The sequence below is a fragment of the Colias croceus genome, chromosome Z (genome assembly GCF_905220415.1).
Source record: "Colias croceus chromosome Z, ilColCroc2.1".
In the NCBI taxonomy this organism is placed as follows: Eukaryota; Metazoa; Arthropoda; class Insecta; order Lepidoptera; family Pieridae; genus Colias; species Colias croceus.
In genome coordinates this window covers 35,844-55,336 of record NC_059568.1, presented here as the reverse complement: position 1 = coordinate 55,336, position 19,493 = coordinate 35,844, and the positions used below count along the sequence as shown (strand labels likewise).

Genomic DNA, 19,493 nt, shown 5'->3' with positions numbered 1-19,493 from the left:
AAAACGAATATTGAGTTTCCCTAAAGAAATTCCAGTTCCCAAGCCTAAAGCGGGAACACCCTGTATAGTTCAATAGAAGGGTGTCTAAATAGCAGTTTAAGCGCGACTTTAATTAAACATCGTTGTGCTCGTTCAACTGGAAGGAGATGTGATTTCGCCATACCCCCCCACGTGCAGATACAGTAACGCTTTCGCATAAGGCTTTATATGTTAGAATAAGGATGTCCTTGTTAGCTACCGAGTTAAGGTTTTTAAATATATGTACTAATCGACGGACTTTCGTAGCTAGATAGTTAGCATGAGGTAACCACCTTAGATGATGATCAATCTGGATACCCAGATATTTGCCTGTTCAACACGTGTTAGGCTTTGGCAATTACAACTGCTACCACCCAGACTCTGTCTATTGCAGGGGTATGTATGAATTCTGATATTGAAGTCGCTTTTTGGTAGGGTAACTTTGGTTTTGGCAAAACATATAAGATTGGATTTTTTCGCGTTTAGGGATAAAAGGTTGTCCTCTAACCATTTTGATACAGTGGTTAGACCAGCTTCGGTCGATTTTTTGACTTCGTGCCACGTCTTGTGATGGAATAGCAATACCGTGTCACTAGTAAGGTAAGATCACCTAACTTGCTCTCAGTTGTGCGCAGAAAAATATTCGAGTCGGTTGTCAGCTGTCAAACAACATAATGCCCTACTGGTTTCCAGTCTTTATGATGATCTTCGTTTTCTTTATCATCATCCTTTTCAACATTTCTAACGTTCTTCCTCATCACTTTTTTTCTTACATTCAAGTTTTGCATTCTAGTTTTACATGCTGTTGGAGGATGATAATTGATTATTCCAACAAGTTTCATAATTTTTGAATCTGTCGGACGCTTGAATTCGATCGGGATTTGCTGCAACTGCTTTATGACTGCTGCTCCGTTTTCTTGATAGGGCTCAAAGAAAACCAGATCTCCTGAAAATGTTGTAGATAATTGTGTAAAAATTTGTAACCTATTAAGGTAGTACTACTGATTTTAGAATTGACGTTCAGGATTTTATGAAATTTGGCATATTGGTACTTTATATTATAATGAAGCAGTAAAATTTTTGGAACCTGATCAAATCCTGATAAAAAGATATTAATATCTACATATTTTTGCTTTTACCATTGATCCTTATGGAGTTATGGAGAATCACAGACTTTATTTTATTTCACAAAACTGGACGTTCAGATTCTTATAAAAATCAAGACAACGAGAAAAAATAATATCTAGAACATATTTAACAATAATCGGTATGGTTTCCAAGAATATGAGAATATTTATTAATAAAAAACATTCAAAATTTATCTCTGTCTTTCTTTCTCCAACGTGATTTAGTATAGGGAAATCTACTACATTAATCAAATAAGGTTAGGTTTTATGATTTGACTCTTGTGGTAACGGTAGCACTACCTTAAATTGTAGAAAAAATTAAATTCTAATAAATACCAATTTTAACATCTTCTTTCGTCGTATACTCATTGCAGTCAATCCCATTGCATCGATAGCTAGCTCTTAAGATTGCTGGCGTCGTTATACTAGTAGTTGTTGATTTGAAAAAAATTTTTTTTAACACACACACTCACAGCGGCTACATCGCTAGGCGAGTCAGGGTCGTTTCCTGTGATCTTATAACATTGAGATCTGATGAAAACTCGATATTTGCAAAACAGAATAATGCCTATAACTTTTTGATTATTGAAAATCTTCGATTTTTCTAGCGGGCTGTTGAAAAATGATTTTCCTAAAAAATTTTCTGGGTTCATCGGTAGCATTAATTTAGCACTAATTAGTAACGCTTTTCAATTTCACCAATACCGATTTTAAAGTCATCTTTCAGCTCTATGATTGCTCGTATCGTTATGTCAGCAGTTCTCTATACGTGAAAATTGAAAAAAATGTTTCTTTGAAAAATCTGTTTGCTTGTACAGGCAGCACTAATTGAGCACTAAATTATTAGCTGATGTGCCTCGGGCTCCAACTGTATCACAGCGCGGTCACGAATGGTACACTGCTAGCTTAATAAAAAGTTAGCAGTGTTCTCATTTTCAGTCCCCCTTTTTTTTTTTTTTTTTTTTAAAGTGGGGAAATCTTCGAAAGATACCCACGGCCCCCGGGGAAGGAGCCGTGGGTTATGTCGGATTCTTACCGACTAAAACCCCACTGTGTTCCGTCAAGCCGCGCAGTTAACCGGGGCCGCGGGTACTCCTTTGAAATCGTCCACGACCACGGCAGCGGACGCCCGGTAGCGGGCCCACCTCCGTTAATACTCTACTCTACGACTGCGCGCGTACGCGCCTCCTCATTCCTCTGCGAGGTGGCATGAGTGGAACACGTCTCTTGCCGCCTCATCGCCCCGGACGATGGAGCACTCCCCGCCCCATCGTCCAGAGCCCATCGTTAGGGAGGCAGGTCACGATCGCTAGCGATCGCGACACGGCGTCGTCGCCTTGAAGGTCGCAGGCGCCGCCTCGGGTCCGCGAGAGGGTTCCTCTCACGAGCCCGCTCCGCCTCCTCCTTTCGTGCCATCACCTCCTCGCAGAAGGCGACCACCGCACCCCAGGACCTGTTGTCCCTGACCATGACGCGAACCACGGACGGTAGCGAGAGATCCGGCCCCACAGCAGCGACCAAACGCTGTCTATCCACGGACCACGCAGGACACACACTCAGCGTGTGGTCCGCTGTGTCCTCCTCGCTCGGACACCAATGGCAGGCCATGGTTGGCTCCCGAATCGCGACTCGACACAGGTATCGCCCGAAACATCCGTGTCCAGACAGCACCTGTGTCAAGCGGAACGTGAGAGCCCCATGCCGTCTGTTGCACCACTCTGAAAGGACCGGCTGGATGGCTTCCACCGTCCTTACGCCCACGGTAGGGTTCTCGAGCCGCCGCGCCCACTCCTCCATTAGACGCTCGCGAGCCGTGGCCCTCCAGCGCGACACCTCATCGGAATTTGGTTCCATCCCCAAAGACCTGGACCCGGAAATTCGGCAGTACACCTCTGCAAGTACCGCAGCGTCGAGTTCCCATGGGGGGGTTCCGGCTAGTGCGCAGGCTGCCTCAAAAGAGACAGTCCGATATGCCCTCGATATTCTTAATGCCATGACCCGCTGCGGACGACGCAGAAGGGGTCTGGTCCGGGCATTAAGAGAGTCAGCCCAGATGGGCGCACCGTAAAGGGCCATTGAACGGATGGCACCGGTATAAAGCCGACGACAGCCATCCCCAGGCCCCCTAAGATTGGGGAGCAAGCTTCCAAGTGCCCCGGCCGGGGCACTTGGAAGCCCCCTATCACAGCACCTAATATCTGTTTTCACTTTTCAGCACTAAATTAGCACTAAATGAGCACTTAATTTTGAGATATAAAACGAGTGATTCTGCCGACTTGACCTTTCTAGCTTTACAAACGTAAAATTCTGAATGGTCGCATTAAGATCCTCGTCATCTTTATTTTTCGCTGCTAATATTGCTCGTTCACCCAGCCAATTATGGTTATTAAACTTTTGCGCTATATCTGGGAAAACTCGCTGAATAAGCTCCACTTTTGAGTCTGTGATGTCACAGAAATCTGTAGGTAATGTGATGAATCCGTCCGTCTTTACGTACTATAACAAATTTGATGATTTTAGGCATGCATTCAGTTCATCATCAACGGTTGATCGGGGAATAACTGGAAGAGTCTGACGAAAATCAACTGACAACAGAATCATAGCCCCACCAAAACTATTTTGGTTGTCACGAAGATCTTTCAACGTTCTGTCCAGTGCCTCCTCTTATGGGCCATTATGCATTCATCCCAAACAATCAATGTGCATAGCTGTAGGATATTGGCCATTGCGCTATTTTTGGCGACGTTGCAAATTGGAGTTTCGGTGATTTGCATGTTTAGTGGTAATTTTAAGGCAGAATGTGCAGTTCGCCCACCTTCTAGCAGAGTCGCAGCTATTCCAGATGAAGCCAACGCTAGAGCAACATCGATTTCGCGATCTGTTCCGTAAAGCCCGCGAGGAAGGTAACAGACTCAATTGGCGTTACGTCTGGACGAGAGACGGGCGTATTTATGCCCGTGAAACGGCAGACTCCACGGCCAAACGTATTCGAACAGAGGAGGACATTTTTCGCAAAACAAAGAATTAAAAACAATATACAGGGTTATTTGTAAAACACCGGCAACCTCGCAGGACAAGATAGCTAACTTCATAAGTAACAACATTTGATCTACGACTTTTGGCATAACGCAATAAATTATTTTTAAATGATTTTTAAGCTTTTATTGTACTCTCTTATCATTTGTAAGTCTATGTTCTATTCATTATCGAAAGGACGACGCAACGCCCCCTTTCCCCTCCCGTTCGCTTCTTGTTTACGTAATTTTTGGAATGCGCGTAGAGTTTATAATATTCAAACGGAAAATTAAATGAATATTTATTTTTGTATGAAAATAAAATCTAACAAATTATCAAAAGTCGTAGAACAAATGTTGTTACTTATGATGTTAGCTATCTTATCCTGCGAGGTTGCTGGTGTTTTACAAGTAACCCTGTATATAATAGCGTTTAACTGCTCTGTGACGGTTCTGCCACAAATTTATAGATTTTACCACTTTATTATCAAATATATAACGATAAATTTATTCTGTTTTCTAAAATTAGATAAAACATTTTATATCTTTACGTATACAGGGTGTCACGGATGTCCTATCGTAGGCCTAATGGAGCATATAGTGTTTAACCTTCTGATGCTGTAAAAAATATTTAAAAAATCCGGTCGTGCAGGAAAAATTATCTTACAACTTTTCAATAAACTTTGTGTTCGTAACCCTAACTACGCGGATCATACGCGGAGCGTTATACATAAGCGGTCATTGACCGAACGCGGACTCGAACGCTATGCTTAACCTCGAACCTCGGAAATAAATACCTACTGTTTGGATAATATTTTTAGAGTATACAAAACACATAGGTACAAAAATAATCGTTTATTTTACAAAAAAAAAAACTGAAACTGAAACTGACCGCGGTCGAGCCCTTTTAATACTTTTTACTTTTAACATATTTTAATCCTAACTTAAGTTTTTTTAATTTTTATTTTTGTCTGCATTATGCAATGTGTTTTTTACTTTTGCTTTCCTAGGTATTTACTTATACTATTAATTTTACGAGGAAGTCTTCAGATTTTTCATGAATCGAAAAACTTCATTAAGCTAATACACATAACTACACGTTCCGTAAACAACAAAAAAAATATTTATCAAAGTTTTCATAACGATAAAAATAAAGTACGACTCCCTCATACTCGTAAGTCATAACAACTACCTGTACCTACATAATTAAGATTACTGACAAAATAATTATTGTAATAAAACCTACTAAGTTGTGAAAGCTAAATAATAAATTTATTTATTTAATAAAATAAGTCTAAAGTATTAATAATTATTGATAATTATACGACCTTACCCTATTTTCCATTTGGGTTAAAGCTATTAAATTAATAATTATTAGTGAAAATGAATAATAATACTTTGATTTAAGAAATAGAAAGTATGTTTCACTTATGATTTTTCGTAATTAGGTAGATGTGTCGTAAACACCAATTACATGCACACGGTGTCATATTTACCAGAAGAAATTAACCTCTGTGAAATCAACGGTTTCAAAATGCAAACACTCACCTGATTATCATGCACAGGAATCACAGGATCGTAATTCGTAATAGGTACATATTGCACAATGATGACGAATGATGAGTGACGAAGGTAAACAAATATTACATAATGTATTAAATATTATACCTACTTGGTACTCCAAATATCAATCACTTCTTAAAATAACTAAGTAACATAAGAAAATCTCGTAAATACTTAATTACTTAAATGTATTATCATGGATTTATGCAACCACTGCTCTAATAACTTTAACTGATTATTATAAACACAAAATAAGAATTTCGACTAACGAGTAACGACCCCGAATCTCCCGCGCAGATCTATCACAGCTAATATCACAGCCATTACGCTAAGACGTTTGGTGGAGAACTAACAATTTAACAAAATTTGTGCAATTATTAAAATGCGCGGACGCTTACACGTGCCGGCGGCGGTGTCTTTGTGCAACTAGCAAAGGTAACGCCCCCTTTTGTTTGTGAAATGCCGCCTTTTAAAAATACGGTTCCGTTGTTTATTTAATATTTTATTTTACTTATCTTTTTATTATTTACTTTCAATTTTCTTTTGTAACTAAAAATGAAAAAACACAATCATATTTAATGTGAAATTATCAAGAAATGATATTATTAAGTTTTATGCTGGGAAATAATATTATTTAATAGGTATTTAGGTACCTTAAGTTGCTATTTATACTCTAATCTAGATTAAGCGCCATATTTTAAAAAAATATTTAAAGTTAAATCTTTAAATATTACCAAGGATTTACCATTTAGTAAATGGGCGACAGCTAGTATACATAGGTGCAGGAACATTCTTTATGAATTATATGGTATGAAGCAATATAGTAAAGACCCATCTTTCCTTAGTTATGTTAGAAATTACTCAAAAATTTAAAAAAAAATTTGTTTTACTGCAAAGCGTTTGTATATCAAAGATAAAATACGCGACTCTAGTAATAAAGTTAAAACAGTTTGGTCTATTATCAACGGTGAAATGGGTAAAAGCAAATCATAATAATAAAACTTGTAAATAATGACAGGGTTATTGACAAAAGTGCTGATGTTGCGCTTGCTTTTGAAGAATTCTTCAGTAGTGTCCCTGCTACTATTACTAATAGTTTAAATTCGTCTTCAGCACTTGCAGAAACCTTTATGAGGGACCATGTTGCGGGGTGCAGTACATTATTTGAATTACGACACGTAACTGCTAGTGATATTGTTACTGCCTTTAAGACGCTTAATCTAAAAAATACTTGTGATCTTAGGGGAATGTCCGTAAATTTAGTTAATAATATAATAGAAAATATTGCGAAAAATTTAGCTTTCATATTTAATAAGTGTTGTGACTATGGTACATTTCCTAATTTACTAAAGCTTAGTAAAGTTATACCTCTATTTAAGAAGGGCGATCAAGAAGACTGTAACAATTATAGACCTATCTCTATTTTACCAACATTAAGTAAGGTATTCGAGAAGTTAATATTAAACCAATTGAGTAGTCACGACTTAAGCTCGAAGGACCACGATGTACGGGGTTGTAGGTCCCGTACGGAGTAAATAAAAGAATTAAGTACAATAATTGCCTTTATTGCCTTAACTCTATAATATGGTTAATGGTTATGGTCGTGAGAACGCGCGATAGCGGTGGCGATCGAACGCGAACTAATGAAATGTATTATAATGCCGCGTGTCCGCGTAAAATGCTGACAACGCGCAATAAAGCTAATGTACGAAGACTGTACAATTCTTATTTATGTTTCTTCTTGTTTTAATATTAAGACGAACGTTGGGCCAACGTGTTGGGTAAAAATGAAGGATTCAAGATTCCTGTTCACACATTGGCGTACTGATCATTCTGCATTGGCGCTTCAAAGATGGACGTAGTCCGTAGAAGTTCTTGCAGCCGCGGCAATTTATTTATACAGTGCGTTTAATTATTATTATTATTACGTACATGTGCACCAATAACATTGAGTGTACTCTACTGTCTATGATGATACCATTTTCAATCTCTATTTTCCTTTTTTATTTCTGTACAAATAAAACATTATTAAAAAAATATGTTAAGATTTTTTCAAATGTTTAAAATTTGTACATTTTACATTTAATTTTAACTATAAAACGAAACTTAAAGAGTACGGACGGATGTATTGATTGGTGATATTTGATAATATTATTTATGTAATACCTAAAGCACAATTTGATCAAAATCATGCTCATTGTATGTTGTTATTTAATTTTTAAGAACAAGTACTTAACTGTTTCATACTATTTTACTCATTTTATAAATATATTCATTTTTTATCGAAAATGTATGAAAGTGAGTTATGAAAAACATCTAGAATAATATAATAAATAGAAAATAAAACATCTAATTTATTGAGTCATATGGTTTTTATTTTTGTGTAGTTCATGCCGTGGATTACAAATTATTCATTCATGTCGATACAATTCTACGAATTGTAAAACCTCATTGCTTGTCCATATCGGCGCCGCCATCGCTATCGGAACATGGAAACGTAAATTTCATTGACGCGCAACGATACTGTCTCCGCTGATGAGTAACAACAAACTGAAGAAGACACCAACGTGTGAACGCTGTTTGCGGAGCGCGCCAAGATCCTTTGAAGTGTGCACAAAAAACCGACAACATTCGGATGGCCTGCCAATATTGGCGCCAACTACACTAATGAAGCCAACATACCGCCAAGTAGCTCTCTACACGTTGGCCCAACCCGTTGGCCCAACACGTTGGCCCCATGTGTACTGCCACCATAAAATGTTATAAACTTACATTTTACTTGAATTTTTCAATAACAAATTTTTCTGCCTATCTGCCAATGTGATGATGATGTGTGGTTTTGATTTATCTTTTTTCATTTCAGCGAAGCCCTCAATGGTCTTTTATAGTGATTCTTCGGAAATTCATGATGTAGCAGATGGTGGTTCTGTTTGCTCCTCCAATAAGTATCCCATAAATTGTATATTCCCATCTTCATCGCAATAAACTCTTCATCTCCGGTTTCATGGACACTTATACTTGTCGTTTCTCATGTCGTCTTTGTAATGTGGCCTTTACTTTTTGAAATATTTGGGTCTGTGCTATAGCCTCATGCAGTCTAACAGGTTGTAATTTATCTGGGATGGCAAAGGTTGTGCCCTCTAAATCCGTTATTTTCGTTACACAAATTATATTTGTTTTAACATCTTCACTGGCCTTGACCATGAATTCATATTTTAATTTATCCATTACTTATGTTTGAAAACTAGTTAAAACTTGTTTTTATAATGTTCTTATACAATTTAGGTAGTAATGACTAATGATGAACAGAAAAACAATAGATATGTGTTGCTCTGAAAGAGAGAGTTTTTTATTACATCAATGTTACACAGTTTTTATACAGTTTACTAGCTGACACGGCAGACTCCGTACTGCCTCATCGATAAATAAAAGACCTAATCCTTTGTATAAAATGATTTTAAAACAAACAAATCGAATCCGTATTTAATAAAAAAGCATTTACTGAATAAAGCATGAAGTTTTATTATTTTTTTCGATACATCATGTTGCTTACTTACAAAACAGAGTTTTCCTGAAATACTGGCTATTGATAAGGTTTAAATTTGATATTCACAGACACAGACTGTTAAAATACAGTCTGTTTATTAATTTAAAGCTTTCTCTTAAACTATATTTTTTGTTTTGTTTTGTGGTGCGTAAATAAACAAAGAAGACGGTTTCCCGACGCGCGAACACGCGACGTATAATTGTCCATGCGCGAAACAGGGAAACTCGAAGTTGATTCCACAAACTTCTAACGACTGTCCTTGCGATTTATATATGGTCATCGCAAAGGCCAGACGTACTGGAAATTGTAAGCAGTAAATTGTAGCAGAGTCGCAGCTATTCCAGATGAAGCCAACGCTAGAGCAACATCATTTCGCGATCTGATCCTCGCCAAAAGCAATGAAATTAAAAACGTTTTTCCGGTTCCTCCGGGAGCATCAAGGATATAAATTCCACCAGATCCACTGTTCACAGCTTCTATCAAAGTGTCGTACGCAATTCTTTGTTGTTGATTTAACTGTGGAACATTTGTACGAACTGTTTCGGTCAATGCTTCAATGTCGTACTGATGTTCTCTTTGCAACTCGTGGTTTAATGCATCGTGCATATGACGATTGGGTGCTGTCATTCCCAAACACGACAATACTTTATTTGCCATCAATAAACACATATATTCTATCATGATCAATATGTCATTGTAAATTTCTTCAGTCACTTGTAGTGTAGGATTCAAAGTTTGACGGCGCACACGATGCAAAACATCCTCAGACATGTCATCTCTATACTTAACCCACAAATCTTTTGGATTCGAGGGGAAACATGTCGATATGATAATCGCAAACAATGTACGAATTTGATGCGGCGATGAAGATATCCTTGACCGTATCATCCCAGTGCGAATCGTTCTCAAGTAAATGTAATAGTTGTCATGCCTCACGGTAAGTTGCACACAGCTGTCCATTAACTGTTCTCAGTTGTTTAAACGATGTCGGATCACGAACATTCACCAACAACAACCGCAAATAATAACATTCATCGTTATTTGGATGTACTGTGTAGATGCGACCCAGAGCATCTGAAGCAAATACATTTGGATGTCCTTTAACTGGTGTTCCTTGTTTTCGACGCTGAAACGATTTCGATGATGCGTTCCATGTGTAATAGCGTGGCATGTCAGCATACAGCAAAGTGCGAGCAAAATCATCAGTTTGACAGACTGTGAAGAAACTTGTTAATGTTGTCGACGGTGGATGTGCCGCCCTGTCTGCTGCGTTAGATTCATTAAAATAAACTCCACCATTGTTGACCATTTTCTAAATGGACTGCCAAATGGACTACTGTAGGGTGTCTTTCATGTATCGCAAATGAAAAGATACGCCAAATAGCTTCGTTGCTACTTACATAGCGACCCATCTGGTACTGTGATATTTCATCATTTGCATTGGTTACACCGAAGACAGCCATTCCTTTATTAACATATTTACATATTATGTACTTTATGGACTTCACAGAATTACAATATTCCACATTAATGTGAGTCTCAAAAGCTTTGGACAATATTGGCGAGTATGGCACAATCCAACGTCTTACCTTCACAACTACCGATCGCCCACTGTCCGCAACTGATCGCCGACGATACAATGGGTATCCATCATTTTCCGTTATGGTTTCAGCAAGCAGGTCCGTCAACCATACAGGGTGAATTGTAGTTGAAATGTCCATGTATCATGTGTTTGGTAACTACTGCATGCAATTTTGGGTCAACTATTTCATCTGGAATTTCAGCTGAAATCATGGAATCAATCTCATCTGGCCTTATTTTGTCCACTAACCAGACTAAAATGTGCGCATGTGGCAATCCACGCTTTTGCCATTCTACAGAGTACATCCAACAACGGACTCGGCCATACACACAATGCTTTATTAAGAAATTCATGAGAGATTTTAATTTTTGTTTAAAAACTCTGGCAGTTATGTCATGTCTATCAACTGGTGTTTGGCTATGAAGTAATTCCTTCTCGATTTCGGACTATTTTGGGTTACATGTGAATGTAACAAATAAGTCTGGGCGGCCATAATGCCTAACATATGACATAGCATCCTGAGTATATTCATGCATGTGGCGTGGGCTTCCTATATAAGTAGGAGGCAAAATTGTCATTCTTCCTACATTATTCACATTGCCATCAGTATTTATAGCATCGCGGAGATGAATGTATTCCTCTGAGCGTAGCCGTCGTTGGTTCAAACGGATGTATGTCAATCGTTCAGTCTCAATTTTGACATACATGTCAACTGCAAACTAATGAAAAAGTCGTTGACACATCAAAATATGATTTACTTCACCTTGACGGATCATGAGTCTGTATGAATAGAAATTCATAGCACTAACTTTTTTGTTGGTTTCAGCACCTGCAATCAAAAATGATAAATGTTTAAATTGTTACTTAGATGAATTGAATTTAAAAATATTATTTAATCTTGTTCAATTCATTTACCTGTTACTTGATTTACCATTTTGATATTAAAATTATATCCATCTTCCCGCTGCCAGAAGATATTATAGTGCAGTGCACTCCTGTGTGTTTCAGATACACGTTTTAAATCACTATTCCGACGATGAATCACAATAGATTGTAAATTTTCTCCCACAATGACAACAGCCACTTCATCAATGGTGAATTGAACCTCCTTGTGTGTTCACCGGCAGGTGTTTTGCCAGCTGGAATAATAATATTATGGCTATCAGATTGCATCCGATCCAATGCTATTTTGAACATGTTTACTAAATTGTTATTCTGATGAAGAAACATTTGTAATTGTTGGACAATGGTTCTCTTCACTATTGGATTGTGAGCACAACGATTATTAATTTCCGCATCTGAATTGCAAATAAATTTGTAAAAATTGATGATCTGCATCAGGTAGTGGTAACAGAGTTCCCAGTAAGTAATTTTGTCCTTGTATCTGTAATTTTTAAAAATTTGTCCATGAATTATTTCCGATAAATATATTTTAGTATAAACTTGAATAATATACAAAAATATTCTTATATAATACCTTGAAAGTGGGCATGAAATTGTCTTGTATAATATGTGTAGCACCAAATGATGTCATCTAGAAACAGTTGTTATATTTCTGAATGTTGGTCAAGAAGTGCTTAGAATCATTTCCAATCCCAGAAACTAAAGAGCGTAAAGGATCTGTTGGTGGGACCAATTGTGGCAATTTTACTTTGCCTTCAGCACAACATAATCCAGTAGATTCACCAGTGTATTTTAACGCCTTACAATATTTATAAATTGTTTTCATTTCGAGGAGATTTAGAACTACCACCTATTATATCCTCACATTTACTCATTTTGGCAGATTATAGAAAACAAGAGTACCTACAAATTCCCGTTAGGCATCAGCACAGCGCCGCGCTGCACAACACCACGAATAACTGAAACGTGAAAATAACGATATTAATGCAAATTAAACGCACAGGAGATGGAGAGAAGAAGGATGGTTATCGTAACCTCGACGGCAATCCTGCATAATCCACTTGCGACTCGCCATGTGGTAATGATGATGCTTCAGGTTCAATTAATGATTCGGCTCTGAATGGACGAGGCTTTGCACCTTTTTTTCCAGGGAACTTAATGTCTCGTCTCTGGATTCACTGCCGAGCTCCTTGGCAGAGAGTTTTGTTTTAGTTTCGGCAACAAGCTTACAAGTCTCCCAGTGAAGCTCCGTTAGCATTGAAATAATTGGCCCACGTTACTCGAAATCGGCAAGGCAGCGATTCGGCGAGAAGTACACCCCCACGACGGTGAAACCATTGACTACCGCTGAGACGCAGCCCCGACACCAAGCCATCCAGATCACCCGACCAGTTACCCCGGGGGGCGATTGTACGGCTCGGTCACTACCGCCATGTCAATCTCCGCTAGACTCTGAAGTAAAAGATACTGAGCCCTGGCACAGTTATTGATATTGACCTGTAGAAAACTGTGTCAGGCACCGAAGCAGAACGTGACGGGACTCGAGCGCCATCTTGCTTCCGCTATCCGCTTCTTTTTGACAGGGGCAGCTTCTTTCGGGGCAGCGGAAGCAGCGCAGGGGCTTCTACACTCAGGCATGCAGGCCACTACATTTCACGTGCTCCACAGCACACCCCCCCTGCGCGTGAAACCGCGTCCACAATGTCTTCGCTAGTCTGCGCACTTGACCGGCCTGGAAACCTTAACATTGCCCTCACCAAGGATCTCCCGCAATTTGGCAGAAAGAGAGTTCGCTTCCTTAGTGCTGAATGCACCAGGGATCACCAGTATTGGTGATCCCTGGTACTAGTCACAGCGCGCTTAAAACGCATCGCGCCGATGCCCATTTCCGCGAGATCTATCCCACGCATTCCGACCACAGTCCACCTTAGACAGCTTCTGCGAGGGGCCGGATGATGTAGACGGTGCATCTTAGGGGCTTTGAACCCACCTGTTGGTATCCCCAAATTTAGTTTTAAGTACGTTTAAACTAAAATTTGGGGATAAGTATGGCAATATTTTTGTACTTCCGTTTTTATGTGATGGTGAAAATACATGCTGTTATCTAGTAGTCTATTTTATTGCTTTATACCAGCTACCTTTACAAGTTACACGATTTAACATGGTCTTTCGACAAAAAGCAAGGGCCCGCGAGTGTTCAGACCTTCGTTTCCATAATACACTGGAGTTACGAAATGAAATACGTTTCAATACTTTTTTATTAAGGCTATGATATTGTGTTTTATAAGAAATTGTAATAAAATGTTATAAACTTACATTTTACTAACAAAAGACACATTAGTAAAAATCGATTTTTAATTTTTTTGATAATAATATCGTAGTTACGGTCGAATCGAAGAAACTATGTATTTTTTTTAATATTTTGTACCCAACTCGTGAATATCATTTGAATCATAAAATAACCATCGATAATAAAATAAATCATGATAATATACCTATATATAGACAAAAACCTTTGAAACAAAGAGACATAAAAAATACCTTACCTATATCAGTAAGTTTTTCACATTCTCTCAAAGGTTTCGGCGGGAATCTACCAATTCTGGAAGTATGTGTTTTTGTACAAATGTATGAGTTTGGGCTCCATTTCATTTCTCCAAAATTCGTCAACTTTTTTTAGTATAAACCACTTCCATTTTTTCATCTTCTCCTCCTGTCTACGCCTGTTAATTTATAATAGCAATCGCGCACCCACCATCATAGATTATCATTTTTATTTTTATTTTATTATATCGGGTAGAATGTAATTTTTACACTTATCTAAAAATCTTTGTACAAAGGTGTGTCGGTCTCGAAAATAAATTGTTTTTAAAAGGAATATTGAGTTTCCCTAAAGAAATTCCAGTTCCCAAGCCTAAAGCGGGAACAATTTGGCGACCGTGACAGGACCAAAAACGGATGAGTTATCTACACATCTACGCAATCTTTTTGGGACTGATTCCTGCCGAAAGGGATACCTAACCTGCTCGTCTGAACAACGCCACATCTAAAGTGTCGTGCCGGAGTGCAGCTCAAAATTCATACAAAGTTAAGTGCAAATCCTTAATTCCTTCCGTTCCTAACCATAAAACAATTTAAATTATAGCAATTGATTTATTACCTAACCTATTCTCACATCCTCACGCCACATTCCCTTACGTAAATCGTAATTAATTTGTTCAAAATTGAATTCAGTTTTTGTTTACAACAATCTCGTATATTATCGCCCCTTCTCGCTTATAAACGCCACTTCGCCGAATAATTTCAGGAGCCGTCTTCTCAGGCGACTAAATATCGCTCGCACGATCTTCTGCGCAGCAGCTGCGTGTCAGCAGCAGCCCGGCTACCAGCGGCAGCTTCCACCAAGCGAGGAGCGTGAGATAAGCATTTTATTTCTTCCATAATTTTATCAAGCTTGTTGACGTGCATTTAAATAATTAATTAATCGAAAAATAATTACATAATTTGAAAGTAATTACATACTTCCTTTTCATAACAATATTCAATACAACTATTTTACAAAATGTCTACGGAATCTAATCCAAAGTTATTAAGAGATTCATATTCAAAAAGGTCTGCTATTAAAGGCCAAATTACAAAATTTAAAAATTATTTGGACAGAATTAGCGAGTCCACTTCAATGGATGAAGTATTAATGGCTGAATTTAAATTGAAACTTAGCAAATTTGAAGCATTGTCAACAAAGTTTGATGTGTTGCAGACCGAGATTGAGGTTCTAAATTCTGAAAATCTTGATTCCGAGATTGATGAAAGAGACGACATTGAGAACGATTTCGTCCAAAGTATTGCTTCTGCTAAAATAATTATTAAAAAATATGATAATTTATTTAATGACAACGAAAATCGTAGAAAATCGATGGCCAATGAAGACTCTTTCCATCAAGACTCAAATATTAGATTACCACGAATCGAGATCTCAAAGTTTAATGGTTCATACTTCCGTTGGCTAGAGTTCCGCGACACATTTTCAAATTTGGTTCATAAAAACAAAAATATCACTGATATACATAAATTTCATTATTTACTTTCTTACCTTGAGGGTGATGCGGCACGGATTGTCTCTAATCTCGAAGTGTCAACAGCAAACTACCAGGCAGCCTGGACGCTACTTTGCGACAGGTATAATAACAAAAGACTTCTTGTTGATCATCACTTAGATTCTTTACTTAACATTCAATCTTTAACTCGTGAGTCCGACAAGTCACTACGTTTTTTAGTCGATCATGTTACAAAAAATCTTCGCGCCTTGTCTAGCCTGGGTCAGCCTACTGACTATTGGGATGTACTTATAATATTTATTTTGTCTTCTAAATTGGACAAAAGTACTTTGGTTAAATGGGAAGAGTATCGAAATACTATTGATGACATTCCAACTTTGCAACAATTTCAAATATTTTTAATCAACCGTGCAGATGTGTTAGAATCTTTAAATCGTAATAAGGTTGGCACTTATAATGAATCACAAAATAATTCCAAATTCCAATTCACGCCACGTCTCTCACAACTAAATTCACAAAAAAATAATCAATCTGATAAAAAGAAAATTACTAATTCATTTTCTACATCTAATCAAAATCAATTAAATGTTTATCTTTGCATAATTTGTAACGGAAATCACAGAATTTATGACTGTCCTACATTTAAGTCTAAAAACATTCAAGATAGGCTGTCGTATGTTAATAAATATAAATTATGTCGAAATTGCCTCAGACAAGGGCATCCTGTCAGTAACTGCCGCATGGGTTCATGTCGACAATGCCAGCAAAAACACAACACTCTCCTCCATAGTTCTAATGATGACGTCACTGCCAACTTAAGCACAGATGAGCAAGTTGAACCAAACGAATCTGTAGCAGCCTTTTCTAGACAAATGTCCAATCATGTTCTCCTATCTACAGCATTGATAGAAGTTTTTAACCCTATTAATAAGCAGGTAGAAAAGGTTCGCGCTCTCTTGGATTGTGGCAGCCAGTCTTCATTTATCACTAAATCCCTGCAACGGAGAATGTCACTAAGAACTTGCCCATTGCAGGCAATAAATGTCATTGGGATTGGCAATAATTCTTCTAATACAGTGTACGAAAGCTGTCTCACTCAAATAAAATCTCTAAATAGCAACTACAGCGTTACTCTTTCATGTCTTGTTCTCAACGAATTGACGGGCCGCTTACCTAAGACCCCAGTTGATATTAAAGCTCTCAAAATACCTAATTCTCTTACTTTGGCGGACCCTGAGTTCTACAAGCCAGCTCCGATTGAAGTTTTGATTGGAGCAGATATCTTCTGGGACATTCTAAACAGCGAACAGCTTTCTTTAGGTCCTAATAATCCTAAATTGCAAAATTCTAAATTCGGCTGGATAATAGCTGGCCCAATCAACAATTATTTTAGCAAAGAAATTCATTGCAATCCTTCCAGAATTGCAAACCCTACATCTAACGAAATTCACAAAATGCTCACAAAATTCTGGGAGCTTGAAGAGCTACCCCAAAAAACTGTTCGAAGTCAAAATGACATTGCATGCGAAAAACACTTTCTAAATACCACCACTCGCTTAGAAAGTGGCAGATTCTGTGTGAAGTTACCCCTAAAGGACTCACCTGACTGCCTCGGCGATTCATACTCTCAAGCTAAAAAACGATTCCTAAATCTTGAGAAAAGATTTAGACGAAATAAAGAACTAAAATCAAAATACGTTGAATTCATTCGTGAATACGCTGATATGGGCCATCTATCTGAATCACCTACTCCTATTCCAAATCCATCATATTTTTTGTGTCACCATGCTGTCATAAAGGAGAATAGTGAATCTACCAAACTCCGAGTAGTGTTCGATGGCTCAGCCCCCACAACCTCTGGCTTCTCTGTCAATGACATCCTCATGGTAGGCCCAAATATTCAAGACTCTCTTTTCTCCATTTTAGTGAGAGCTCGGCAACATAAATTCATTTTGACAGGTGACATCGCCAAAATGTACCGTCAGGTTCAAATTGAGAGTTCAGATCAAAATTTGCAGCTCATATTATGGAGAGAAGATGAGTCTCAGCCTATCAAAACTCTGCGACTGAGTACTGTCACTTACGGTACCGCCAGTGCCAGTTACTTGAGCACGAGATGTCTTTGGCAGGTTGGACAGGAATGTGGGGACGAAATAATCAAAAATATCATTCAGCACGACTTTTATGTCGATGATCTAATCACCGGCTGTGATGATGAAGATCAACTTAAATACATTCAAAATTCAGTTTCAAACGCTCTAAATTCAGCTTGTTTTCCTCTACGAAAGTATAAAACTAATTCAAAAAACTTGTTCCAAAATTTACACGAAATTAATACAGAACATTTGACAATTAGTGAGTCGTCGAGCACTCTCGGACTTTGTTGGGATCCATCGAAGGATGTTTTTAATTTTCCCATCGAAATTCCACTTCATAGTGACAAAATCACAAAGAGACTTATCCTCTCAAGTTCATTCCGAATCTTCGATCCTTTAGGTCTTTTGAGCCCATGCATTATTCAACCAAAGATTTTGCTCCAAAAATTGTGGCTCAAGGGTGTTGAGTGGGATGAACCTGTGTCGCAGGATATCAAAAATGATTGGTTGGACATTGTTGATAATCTAAAATTTCTTTCAAAATTCGATATTTCTCGTAGAGTTCTTTGTGATTCACCAAAAATCATTGAATTGCATTCATTTAGCGATGCATCCCAAAGCGCTTACGGAGCTTGCATTTATATGAGATCCATATCTGAAGGCAATGAGGTCATGGTGCGACTTCTTTGCTCTAAGTCCAAGGTAGCGCCACTAAAACCCACCACAATTCCACGCTTAGAGCTTTGTGCCGCTGGTCTCTCTGCAAGACTCTGCAAACAAGTATTGGAGTCGATTAGATTCGTCCCTACAAGAGTCGTATATTGGAGTGATTCTTCAGTAGTATTGGCCTGGATTAACAGCAATCCTAACAAACTAAAAACTTATGTGGCCAACAGGATAGGCGAAATACAGGAGCTCACTAGCCCACAATCTTGGCGATATGTGCCCACTAAATCCAATCCCGCTGATTTGATCTCACGCGGAGTAAACGGCAGTCAACTGCCTCTTAACAATTTATGGTGGTATGGTCCTGATTTCTTGCTCCGAGACGAGTCCCAATGGCCTCAACTTAACAAAAAATACGAAGAAGACTTACCTGAAGTCAAGGTCCATACAGCCGTCGAATCTGAAATTAATTTTGATTTTAAAAAATATTCTAAATTTACAAAACTTCAAAGAACTTTTAGTTACATTTTACGATTTTTACACAACTCTAAAAAACAAAATAAAAATAATAAACTTACCGGCATTTTATCAATTGACGAATTAAATAATTCTTTTAATTTTATTTGCATGCTTTCTCAAAAACAAACTTTTACTTCTGAATTTGATAAGTTGTCAAATAGTAAACCTTTAAGCCCAAAGTCAAATATTTTATCGTTATCTCCATTTTTTGATCATCAGGCGAATCTTATAAGAGTCGGTGGCAGGCTCAGTTCATCTGAATATAAATTTGAAAAGAAGCATCCCATTCTTCTAAATTCAACTCATCATGTGACGAAGCTTCTATTTGAACGCGAACACGTTCGATCTCTGCATGCAGGACCGCAACTTCTGTTGTCGATTATCCGCGAGTCTGTTTGGC

The 19,493-nt window shown here is 38.0% G+C and overlaps 1 protein-coding gene across 1 annotated transcript; it reads left to right on the top strand.

Moving 5' to 3' along the window:
• The first annotated feature begins 13,455 nt into the window (after positions 1 to 13,455).
• Positions 13,456 to 18,831, top strand: LOC123705316. The gene is made up of 4 exons (XM_045654053.1): positions 13,456 to 13,586; positions 15,062 to 15,168; positions 16,476 to 17,941; positions 18,805 to 18,831. The coding sequence occupies exons 1-4, from the start codon at positions 13,456 to 13,458 to the stop codon at positions 18,829 to 18,831; spliced, it is 1,731 nt and encodes a 576-aa protein (XP_045510009.1).
• The last annotated feature ends 662 nt before the right edge of the window (positions 18,832 to 19,493 follow it).

Bases quoted from the DNA above. Each gene is read 5' to 3' on its own strand.
- LOC123705316 (XM_045654053.1), top strand. From the start codon at position 13,456: ATGTCTTCGCTAGTCTGCGCACTTGACCGGCCTGGAAACCTTAACATT. The intron at 13,587-15,061 runs GTGATCCCTGGT...GAATAATTTCAG, and splicing joins ACCAGGGATCACCAGTATTG to GAGCCGTCTTCTCAGGCGAC. The intron at 15,169-16,475 runs GTGAGATAAGCA...AAAACATTCAAG, and splicing joins GCTTCCACCAAGCGAGGAGC to ATAGGCTGTCGTATGTTAAT.